Source organism: Polypterus senegalus, chromosome 4, assembly GCF_016835505.1.
Source record: "Polypterus senegalus isolate Bchr_013 chromosome 4, ASM1683550v1, whole genome shotgun sequence".
Taxonomy (NCBI): domain Eukaryota; kingdom Metazoa; phylum Chordata; class Cladistia; order Polypteriformes; family Polypteridae; genus Polypterus; species Polypterus senegalus.
The window spans coordinates 48,059,899-48,072,051 of NC_053157.1; the positions used below are offsets into that span (position 1 = coordinate 48,059,899).

General features: G+C 35.2%; 1 protein-coding gene across 1 annotated transcript in view; it reads right to left on the reverse strand.

Moving 5' to 3' along the window:
• Positions 1–12,153, reverse strand: part of frmd3 (FERM domain containing 3) — a 325,166-nt gene that overhangs the window by 51,628 nt on the left and 261,385 nt on the right. The window contains exon 9 of the mRNA XM_039750579.1: positions 7,187–7,250. Within this exon, the coding sequence (XP_039606513.1) occupies positions 7,187–7,250 (64 nt within the window). The remainder of the gene's footprint in view (positions 1–7,186; positions 7,251–12,153) is intronic.

Below are 12,153 nucleotides of genomic sequence, written 5' to 3' on the forward strand. Positions count from 1 at the left end.
TTTTCACATTGCTGATTCATACTTTTCTTGCTCATGCAAATAATACTGAAGTAACACAGAAATTCAACCTCCCAAGCGCTGCCAATATTACAATCAAAAAAGTGAGATTTATGAAGCCAGTGACAAATTGAGTTTGTTAAAGGCTTTAACTTATTTAACATGATGCTGAATACTGAATACAATGAAAATGCCCCAAACACATTATTCAGAAAAAAAGTATATTGTAATATTAAATAAAATAAAGTTGTTTGTCAACTGCTGTATATACACTGCCTATGTATACTATAGTTTTTAACACTTGAACATTCTTTTACTAATTCATTAATTGTTAACTCAATAACACCATTTAAAATGCCAAACAGTAGCACATTGTAAAATCTGTGCCGTGATAATAAAATTCCACTTTATCTTTGTAAAGTACATAATGCACAGATCCCAATGTCTGAATTTGTGATGCTTTTTGACCTTGATAGTTGCCTCCAGGTGCTTCAGTTTCCTCCATAGTAAAAGACAAGTAAGTTAGGTGAATTGGTTTGCTTAATTGGCTATAGGGGTTTGTGTAGGTGTGTTTGTTCGCCCTGTGATGGGCTGATGCCCCATATAGTGATTGCACCCTGAGATTGCTGGCATAGACTCCAGAAACCTGGGCTGATTCAAGGCCAAGTTACAAACTTTGACTGGTCTCCCTTTGTCTGTACAGTTCTTTTCAGTTATTCTGATTTTCTGTTACTTTTTAAAGATTAGCATATTAGGTTAACTGATTATTCTGTATTGCTCTCTCTCTATATATATACAGTACAGGCCAAAAGTTTGGACACACCTCCTCATTCAATGTGTTTTCTTTATTTTCATGACCATTTACAGCACTCCATCAATCTCCTTCTTGGTCAAATAGCCCTTACACAGCCTGGAGGTGTGTTTGGGGTCATTGTCCTGTTGAAAAATAAATGATCGTCTAACTAACCTGACTTCTGCACAACACAACTGCTGGTCCCAACCCCATTGATAAAGCAAGAAATTCCACTAAATAACCCTGATAAGGCACACCTGTGAAATGAAAACCATTTCAGGTGACTACCTGTTGAAGCTCGTCGAGAGAATGCCAAGAGTGTGCAAAGCAGTAATCAGAGCAAAGGGTGGCTATTCTGAAGAAACTAGAATATAAAACACGTTTTCAGTTATTTCACCTTTTTTTGTTAAGTACATAACTCCACATGTGTTCATTCATAGTTTTGATGCCTTCAGTGAGAATCTACCAATGGTCATGAAAATAAAGAAAACACATTGAATGAGGAGGTGTGTCCAAACTTTTGACCTGTACTGTATATATACAAACACACACTCGCACACAGTACAAATGCTTCCTTTGACAGCCCAGCATCCCATGCAGGCCTGATTTCTGCCATGTGTCTGATACTGCTAGGATAGGCTAAAGGAAAAATTAATTACTAAACAAGCATGGATGGGTCTTTCACTTGAAATGCAGATTTCTACCTATACTAAAAAATATGGTGTACGCACATACAGTAGGTGAATATGAGTCAAAAATATTTAATCCTAAAAAGGGAATTACATTATACAAAGTAAAAAAGTAAGATACAAAAAGAAAAACAAATCAGACGGCATAAACATGTCACAGTATAACTAACCAGAAAGATATAAAACCCAAGGACTTTACAATTTCTTGATTATTTTGCTTAATTTCACAAGATGGTGCAGCATTTCAGATAAAGCAAAATTATGATTGTCTGTATGCAGTGAAAAGCATTTGCATAAGCATGTTTGTTTAGTCAGCCCATCAGCAGTTAGGATTATTTCAATGCTCCTACTGTACACTGACAGCATTGAGGCATCCAGTACAAATGACAGTTATCGTGACAGATGAAAATAAAAAAAAAAGTTTAATAGTGAAGAAACTGAACGATTGTGAAAACAGCCCTTCTTATAAATATGAAATTCTTTACAATAGCTCTTTGCTGTACATTACAAATTATCATTTACATTTGTGAATCTTTTCCATACATTAAAACTATATTTTATGTTGTTGGAAATATATTGTAGTACTATTTCTATTATAGATGCATGTTTAAAGTATTGATAAGATGCTACTTTGGATGAAAAAGGAAATAGGTAAGAGGATGAAAAAGATAGTTAAAAAAGATGTTTTAGGTGGTTATGGGGTAAATAGGGAATAATGTTTGGAATAAAGGGAGGACAAAGAGGCTTTAATGGAATGTGAAGATAATACATTTAAAGTAATTGTTTAATCCTTGTGTAGTAAAATATGTAAGCAGAAGTGCTGATGTAAGAATATTCCGCTGTACTTTGTACAGGTCATCTTGTAGGCCATTCCTTACAACAGCTCGGTCTTGGGGTGAGATTGTGTTTTGTGTGGAGTCTATACATACCTTCGTTTACATAGGTGTATTCCAAGGAACCCAGCTCCCTCCAGACGTTTAAAGACAGTGTCATGTTTATTGGTGACACTATGACACTGATGTATCATATGCACCTTCTTTTTGTGTTTTGTGCGCTAATGCCACTATAAATACCAAAGAAAGTATTTCAGGTATTTCATTTTGATTTTCTATCCATGTTTAAAATTACATTTTCCTGTAAATGATGTGTAATATATTTCTGTAATTATAATATGTAAGATAATTCATTCTAAAAATATAAAATATTTCACAATGACTCTTCTAAGGAGGAAGCATGTTCAGAAAATCGATGCATGCATGAATGTATGTAGAGTGTCACACAGTGCGAATAGGAGGACGTTGTATGGACCAAGCAAAGGTAAATCCACGCCAGGCCAGGGGGTGGCATGGTGCACTAAACCTTCTCCTGTTATCTCTGCAGACCAGCTGCGGGAAAACCTGTCTGATTCAGAGCAGATGACATCCCTTCCAGTTCTGGCGCCCAGAAAAATGTCACTTCTGGGACACAAACTAACTTCAGAAGAACATCACTTTCCGGTTCCCTTACGTCACTTCCTGTCTGATCCCTTAAAGCCGCCATCTTTGCAAACCCTCAGCAGTTCTGTTTTGGACTCCATACTGAGAACATCTCTGTACTATTTAAAAGCCTTTTGTAGCCAGGAATAATATACAGATGGCTGCCCCAAACCTTTTTAAGTGTGTCGAGTCTATTCCTTTTACAAGAGATACAATATAAAGCTACGATGAAAATATAATACAACAAATAACTTAAAATTCATATTTGCACAGAGGGGAAACTAATTTTTATTTTTTGTTCAAAGCAAAATTGTTCATGCTGAGCATGTTGTTTATATTATATGCTAACACCCAATGACTGAAAAGTGTAATTAATTACGGCATTCACACCCTTCAATCAATGAACATTATGTACGGTAGCACGTAACAGAATGCTTGCTGTCTGGATTGTTCTTTTGAAAAATAAAATAATAATGATTTTGTAGTGAATTACAATTATTATTTCCAGAAGAAAGCACTTTGTCTGTAGTAGACCATTAGCTCATTCGGGTGAATTATTTCTCCTTTACATTTATTATCCATTAAGGCTGACATGACATAAAGCAGGGGGGTGAGAGAACTTTTCCTAATAATTTTAACAAGAACAGATTAAAATAAATTATCACTGAGTAATCTAAAAAAGAATATTAGCTATAATCACCCAGAAATTACTTTTTCTGTAAGGACACCTGCATCTGTCAAAATCACAAAAAGACATGCACTGCAAGGTATGAAACTAATTTATTTTAGAACTAGAGTTGAATTTTAGATTTCATTTTACTTAAAGTTACTTTTCAAATTCATCTTCAAACAGGAAAAAGCAAGGTGGCTTTAAATGTGATGTATTAAACAACTGTATCAGTCTGTCCTTCTGTTCATTCTTTATACCCATCCTAGTAAATTCTGTGGCAGAAATCAAGCCTTCACATGGCACCAGTTCATTACAAGGGGCTCTTACACTTGTACACAGTCACAAAGGGCAAGTTTAGAGTTCCAAAAGAAAATAGTCATACTTGAAATGCACGCTACCAAAGTAGGCAAGAAGGATAATTTAGGGAGGCACTTAGGAAGGAATTCAGAAACGTTTGTTTTATACATAAATTATAACTAGTTAACTTTTAAGTGAAGGGAACATAGCACATGCAGGATAGACTTGGCTAAATTATGATGATGATAAAAAAGAAAAATGTGGCTGTGGATTGGGTAGCTATCAGATGAAAAATATCTGTGACCCACCAGTCTGTTACAGTGAATCCTGCCCTTGAAAGAGATCTGCAATATGAATCAGTTATTTATTTTACAATGTTAATTAAAATTATGTAAAAACTTAAAGGAAATGTAAATTCTTAATCAATTGTAATGCACAATACAATTCTATTCAATAGAAGGTGTGCTACACTAATTAAAGCAGATGTTAAAATGCTATTAACAACTTAAAATTTCAGTGGACATTTAAATCGCACCTCTCCCAGAGGGACCTTTTAAAAAAACCTAATATGACCTTACAGTACACACTTGAATAGAAATGAGCAACATTCATAAAATAACCTGAACGTTTCTAAATATTACTGTTTATAACAACCACAATAAGTAAAAAATTTTAAATGTGCTAAGACAAGATGCTGGATTACAAAGGACTTGTGAGTAAATTCTCAGTTTAATTAAGCATCTCTGAACATGTAAGTTTAACATTACTACTAAACAAAAGCAAACAGTCAATACAATTAAGAAAATCTTATTATGAAGTAATTCCTTTATTTATTAAGAACAATACAGCAGTAACTTACTGTAACAAACATTGATTTCAGTAAATGAAAGATATCTTTATGTATAAGCAGATTTATATACTGTATACACAAAATATGTAAGACAGGACTTTCATAGAGTTTGACGATACCCATTTTCAATAAATATTTTTTAATAATGTGCCTTTCCAAATAAGCAATATTTTCAAGTGCAGTAAAATGCAAAGAGCATCAGTAGCTACTATACTTAGAGATATAAACTTATTTATATTTCAGTGGGTGACATACTGGGTACTACTGTTGCCTCAAGGAGCTTGAACCCCAATTTTCCAGGTGGGCTGCTTCCTGTTTGAACTCTGTAGGGTTTTCTTTTATCTTTAAGGCTTCTACTGGATCATACTACATTATGATGGTAGGCATGAACACTAGTTTGTCACTCAGACCAATGATGTGTATTCCTTTAAATAAAGTAGGCTCAGAGATGACTGTTAATATTGGTAACATGTTTAATGTGAGGGAAAAGAGAGCCACAGGTTGAGCCCCTAGTATAATTTTGGCAGGATAAGGAAGGAAACTGTGACAGTTAGGAAATTACTTTCAAATTGTAAATTAAAAGAACTGTAAGCAGACAAGCTACCCCAAGCTTCTGGTAGACAAAAGATTTACAGTATATTTTTGGTCATGTTTCCACTTGTTTTTTGTTTTATTTCTGTGAATAACATGTATAAATACTTAAATTAAAATGTAAAAGAAACTCGCAAACATAAGCCCAATAGGACTGCAGAGTTTTCTTTGTTTTCTGTTTTCCATATTAATTTGTATTGTTTCTTACTGATACCTGTCTTGTGTTTAAGGAAAATAAGACTTTTGATAGCACTGATGCATTATTCTGGGTTGGAGAGGTCCTTCGGCATTCTCCCTTATTATAAACCTTACTAAGGCTTCAGGAAATGTTTGTTGCTACTTTTTTACTAAATAAAAGAGTTTGCATATTTTTTCCAGCCTGGGCTAGTAATGGCTAAACAATGTTTTTGGTATTGGCAAGAAGAAGTCCTATTGTTTGGAATTTCCTTATGTATAAAGTAATTTGATACTATCCGTATGTATGGTGTTCACGTCAATACCTCGACTCAATACAAGTTAGAACCATGCAATGGGACTCTGCCTCTGTAGTTAGAACATAACGTGGCAAACGCGGACGCAGTATTGCATGATTGGCTAAGAATGTTCGAATGCTTCAGTGATGCTGGACGGCTGAGTATAGTAAGTCGGTGTTGGTTCGAGCAGATAACAGTAAGTTCAGTTGGTTTTTGGAACATTGGTTTTATGGGGCGTACTTTCCAAGACTAACATCGTCGACTGACTTAAAGCCTTCGACAGCTCCGGAACCATAAGTAATTTAGAACGTATCGCCATTTGCTTGCTACGTCGAAATCTATCTTTGGGCAGTACAGTTTTGGCATCCGTCCTTCTGGCATCTATTGGAAAACTGAGTAATGACGGCTGGGTATTAACAACGGTCATTGTTTAAATTTTAGCCGATCTCAGATCTATAATGACCATCAACATAATTATCACTCCAACTCTAATTAGAATCGTGAAATACGGTTTGTTTTGAAAATTTGTTTGCTGGAAAAAATCAAATGAGGTGCGCCGAAGAGCTGAGTTCACGTCTCACAGCCCCGTTTAAACAGGAAGCTCTTCATTACATCGGCCGAAAAGATCTATTTTAAGCACACGTCTGTGCCATGATAACAAAATCATTTCAAGGACTTAAAAAAAAAATAATTCTTTGCAGAGAAAGTATGGATTTCACAAACGTAGAATTTGTAGCTTGATTCGATCGGGCTCCCAATTGCTAGCATTAATTTAAGACTGTATTTATATAAAATTGTGACCACATTTTTATAAGTAATTAATTAAATATTTGCAAAGAGTTCACTTTTTCTTGCATTGTATATTAATATAACAGAAAAATATAAAGTGTTGGCTTTTTCACAAAGCAGAAGAAAACAAAAACTTCCATTGAAGCAGGTTGTGTAGAATTAAAGTCTCTTTGGACCAAAAGTACTATGTAATATGCAATGTCAAAGTCAAATCCTGCCCACTTAAGTCGTATGGTTACCCATTCCATCTAATGGCTCATCTGGAGCACTGCCCTGTATAAAGATGTGTCTGATTTAGGATTATAAAATTTTTTTCTCGCTCAAAAATTATGCAGAAGTGGATGAAAAGAAAACATGGACTGTTAGGAAGACTTTCTTCAAATAGCAGTATTAAGAAATCAAAATTTGTCATTGTACTTTTCAATGGAAAAAAATATCTGCTTTTTTTACCAGATACACAATATTAGAATAATCCTACTCCATAGACTGAAAGAATGGGAAATTTACAGGCAACAGAATTTCTGCCTTGTAGTATATGTTATACAAGTCTTAAAATGTTTACCTCTTTTTGAATGCCTATCACATAAAATGTCTTTCCTTCAAACTTCAGTTTGCTGACATCAGCCCTGGAATAAAATTAAATACAATGTAGTGATCCATGATATGAAAGCAAAATCTTTTTCAGACATTATTCCAAGTGTATGTCTTCTGCACCAATTTCAAATATTTTTAATCATTTAAAAAAATTTATATACAGCATATGTCACAGTCAAAATATAAAATCCATCTTCCAGCACAACTGGAAGGAAAAATAATTAGGTAAGCCCAATCTTACAGTATTATCTAATGTAGCTTCACCACAATGAACTTACTCTATCTGAAAAATATTTTTTAAATATATATTTTTAAATATTTTTTAAGTATTGTGTTAAAAAATTACACAATTTAAATTTGTATTTTACATTAAAAACAAAGATGTTAGAAGAAATTAGTAAATATAAAACATTCAGTACAACTAAGTGCTTAATTGAACTGCAACATTCATAAAAATACCTCCTAAAATTACTGTGTATCTTTATTGGAAAAGCATAATGGTTAACTGCTCACTTTCAAAAAAGCAAGACCAAGAATACAAATTTCTCTAAAGTAAGGTGGATAATGTCTTCTGCTTGGAGTCTCTAATGCTCCCCAATGTTTCCTTTCATAGTCCGAGATATACCAGTTGACTGGTGATCTTAAACTGCTATGAAAAAGTACAGCTTTAACTGCATTCCAAAAAAATTAGCAAACAGATAAAAATAAACCTGTCCAAATTACTTCTTGGAAACAGTTTTTCTTTTTACTCTGATGTTATTCATTGGAATACTGTGTTTTGTGGCATTTCATACTATTTCCTGATATAGAAAACATACTTTTTACTTTGAAAACTTCAAAAAAGATTAAGTTTACTCTGTATACTGTACTGGATTATGATCACTTTAGTTAACACTTTGCTTTTTTATAATTTTATTGATTTTAATTAGAAACAGATAACATTCCATACAGTCAAGTCAAATTTAACATATCAAAACAAAATTCAACCCCCACACAAGAGAAAGAGAGAGGAGCCAGTAACTGAAGCTACTCTATAAAAGGAGTAAGAAAAGAAGGGTATCCTTTTCCCCAAAATGGAAGCTTATTCTAAAATGTTCCTGTAATCCTGCCATATTTTAAAAATGTTTTGAACAGATCCTCTAAGTGAGAATTAGATATTTAGTTTAGATTAGTATAGAACATTGGTTACCCACTGACTTAAGAGTGGTGGGGTGGGATTCTTCCAGTTGAGTAAGATAAGTCTATGTGGCAGTAGTGTGGTAAAGGAAATTAGTTTGTTTGTCCTTCTCCACTTTATGGCCTTCTGGGAGTACACCAAATACAGCTGTTAATGAGTTAAGAGTGATTGTGAAACCAAAGCTGTCTGTCCAAAATGTTGTTAATTTGGTGGACACCCAGTACATGTGGCCCAGTGAGGCTGGAGCTAGATTGCAACGTTCACAAGTTGAATCTTGCCCTGAAAACATTTTGGATAATTTTAAATGAGATAAATGCACTTAATAAAAGATTTTAAGTTGAATGACTGAATGCTCTGCACATATGGAGCTTGACTATATTCTGTGCATCCCTGCCTTGAACTCCTTTTCTGAAATATTAAGTGACAGATCCTTTCCCCAATGTACTCTAGGGTTTTTGAAAGGAAGAGACTTTAAAATATTTTTATAAATTGTAGAGATGCTATCTGAGTCTTCAAGCTTGATCAATAATTCTTCTGGAATAGAACAATGTGGAAGGTGAGGAAAATTGGACAGGTTCTATTTAGCAAAGTTTCTCGCTTGAAAGTAGTGGAGGAATTGTGTTCATGAGAAGTTGTATTTGAAGCGTAATTGTTCATAGGATGCAAAGACATTATCTATGTACAAGTTTCTAAGTGTTTTAATCCCTGACATTTTCCATACTTGAATGGTGTATATGTTTGAAAGGGTAGAAGAAGGTCGTTGTCATGTAGAGGTGCAATAGATAACAGCTTTTCTGTCTTAAAGTGCTTTCTATATTGGTTCCATATCCTAAGAGAATGAAGGGTAATTGGATTTTTAGTGTAACAGTAGTTTGTATTAAGTGGGGCACACAGCAGGGAATATAAAGAAGTACTGCAAGATTTCATTTTGTATTGCAGACCAGGCTTGTGGATATTCATCAATTTGTGTCGATGTCCAGGGGCCTCATGTATAAACTGTGTGTACTCACAAAAATGTTGCGTAAGAACATTTCCACTTTCAAATCATGATGTATAAAACCTAAACTTGTTGTAAAGCCACTCACATTTCCACGGTACCTCATACTCTGGCGTACGCAAGTTCTTCGCTCAGTTTTGCAGACTGGTGGCACCAAGCGTCAAAGCAGTTCTACTGTTCCTATGTGGTTACCATTTCTTTTTCAGATCCACATCCCTGATGCGGCTTTATAAATACACTTAAATTAACAGCAAATTGTTTATTAGTTTAATGCATCTGATTGTAATTAACCATAACAATATAATGGACCACGGAATGGTCAAACTATTCTAAATACAATAGCTGCTTTAGCGTTGTTACTCTCACTGCACCTTATTCTTCTTCTTTCAGCTGCTTCCGTTAGGGATCATCTTTTTCCATATTACTCTCACTGCACCACTCAGAGTATTTAAATAATTGTATCTGAGTGGGGAATCAAAGATTTACAGAAGCTGAGAAAGAGAATTATCGGTATACAGCATCAAGCACACTACCTCAGCCATGCTGTCTATTAGACTGCTCTCACACGGCAAACGTTTGAAAGCCTTTCCTGTACGGACCTGCGGTTCAGAAACAGTTTCATCCCAAGAACTATAAACACACTCAATCAGTCCATCAAGTGCTGGTTGTATAACCGTTTGTATTTTTAAGTCCAATTACCTCACTGTAAACTTGCACTACAGTTATAATATTGTACAACCTGAGCCACTTTAGCGTGTATTTACATATAATGATGATATCATTTTTCAGATGAAATGCAGCAAAATATGTTTATTATATTATACAGATAAAACCAACTTCATTTAAATAATCTATATTGTTAATAATTAAACATGCCAAGACACGGTGCCGCAGTGCTAGCGAGGAGCTTGCACTCCGTTCATGGATTGTTCCTGCCTCACGCTGTATTCTTGCTTGTGCTGGCGTGACACTGGAGGGATAGATGGACAGAATAATTAAACATGTACTATGAAGATATTTCAATGTTCCTTAAAGGTTTTGAAGAATTGGCATTCTAAGCTTACAGATGGCTTAATGTCCATTACGGAGCTGATTGTGTGGTGATTGGGTATTTGGAGAAAGAAAAGTAAGGACAGGAATTAAGGGTTAGTACTTTGAAAGTACTTCATCGAAGGTCGCGCATGGCTCAACAAGCAATCCTCTGTAAGACATGAACAATCACTGCGTCTCCGTGTTCCCATGTTTAATAACATGACCTAACTCCTATCATCATGAAAATGATATCACGTACACATCTCAGTATTTTAATTATTCAGAGAGCTGTAATATCATGAATGTAATGGATTCTGTGTCCTGTCGGAGGAAGAGAAAGCCCGGAAGCACGTAGTGATTCACACACATAGAGCACATAGAAGATCAAATACAAAACAAAGCATTTAACATGCTACTTTAGTTACGATGGGATTTGAGAAACTAGTAAATTAAACAATTTTAAGATGAAGTTTATGATGTTCTACTTTAATGACAAAATAAACTACGTGATTAAAGTGGAAATTTTGAGATTTAAGTTGACATTTCATGCTTTTTTCCCACTGTGTACCTATTTTTTTTGTCTGTACCCTAATAAACTTCCATATGACTCTCAGACGGTGGGCTATGACTCGCCTTTTCACGGCGACTTTGATATCTGACAACTTCTTTTTTATTTCGGGCACTGTGCGACTTTGTGAACTTGAGCATTCGAGTTTCTCTGACACTCTGTCACTCGATCAACTTCCTTTTGTTGATTATATCATTGTTTAAACCAACAAATAGTACATTTTTCTTTGCCTCCACTTGGTATTCGCTGAAATTCTTACATTTTTCCCTGTGCTTTTCCCATTGTCTTTTCATAGAAGGCTGAGCTAAAGGGCTATTTATATTGATTTGCCTATTCAAAGAGGCCTAATTCTGGGAGGAGTTGGAGCGGGACAGCAGGCACATGCACATGTGTTACTTTTCACGCTGACCGGGATTTATGTAGCGGAAGAACATGGAAGTTTGCGTACACACAGATTTCTGCATCTGGAATTTTTTGTGCGTAAGCACATTTCCGCTTTTGTCCGTATGCCATGTTATAGTGTGAATTCTACGCACAGCATTATACATGAGGCCCTTGGTCTTTATCTCTCTATTATAAAAAAAATCTTGGGAGGAGACTAGGGGAGACAAGACATGATCTTCTTGGAAGACAATCTGACATCCCACGAGAGACACTTTAAAGTCACGTGAGACAAGGCAGTGAAACAACATTTAAAACAAGTTCACGTACATCTAACCTAGCAGTTGTTGGAATGCTTTTGGCAAAGACACTTGATCTTAAAACAACGAGAAGCAACAAGCAGAACACGAAGCTCGCCAGCAAATTATCCGACCGCTTCCTCTTTGTGTGCATTTATCTACCCCCTTTCACAATGCGAGCAGTGTTATACGTCCTGCAAGAAAGAGATTTAACCACGTCCGGGGCTGGAAATAAAGGACAAGTTTTGTTTTTACAAAAGTTTTAAAGTAAAAGTGAAAATATTGCCATATGTAAAAAAAAATGACAATCTCTTTAAATTGTATATCCGGTTAACCAAACCCAGGGGTGGGCGAGCGAAGCAAGCTGGGGGCAGAGCCCCCTTGTAGCTTATATATTTGTCGCCCATTTATAAAATTGAAAGTTGGGCAGTGCCATGTCCCCTTCTGCTTTAGGTTGTTGCAGAGTTGCCACTTGGATGCG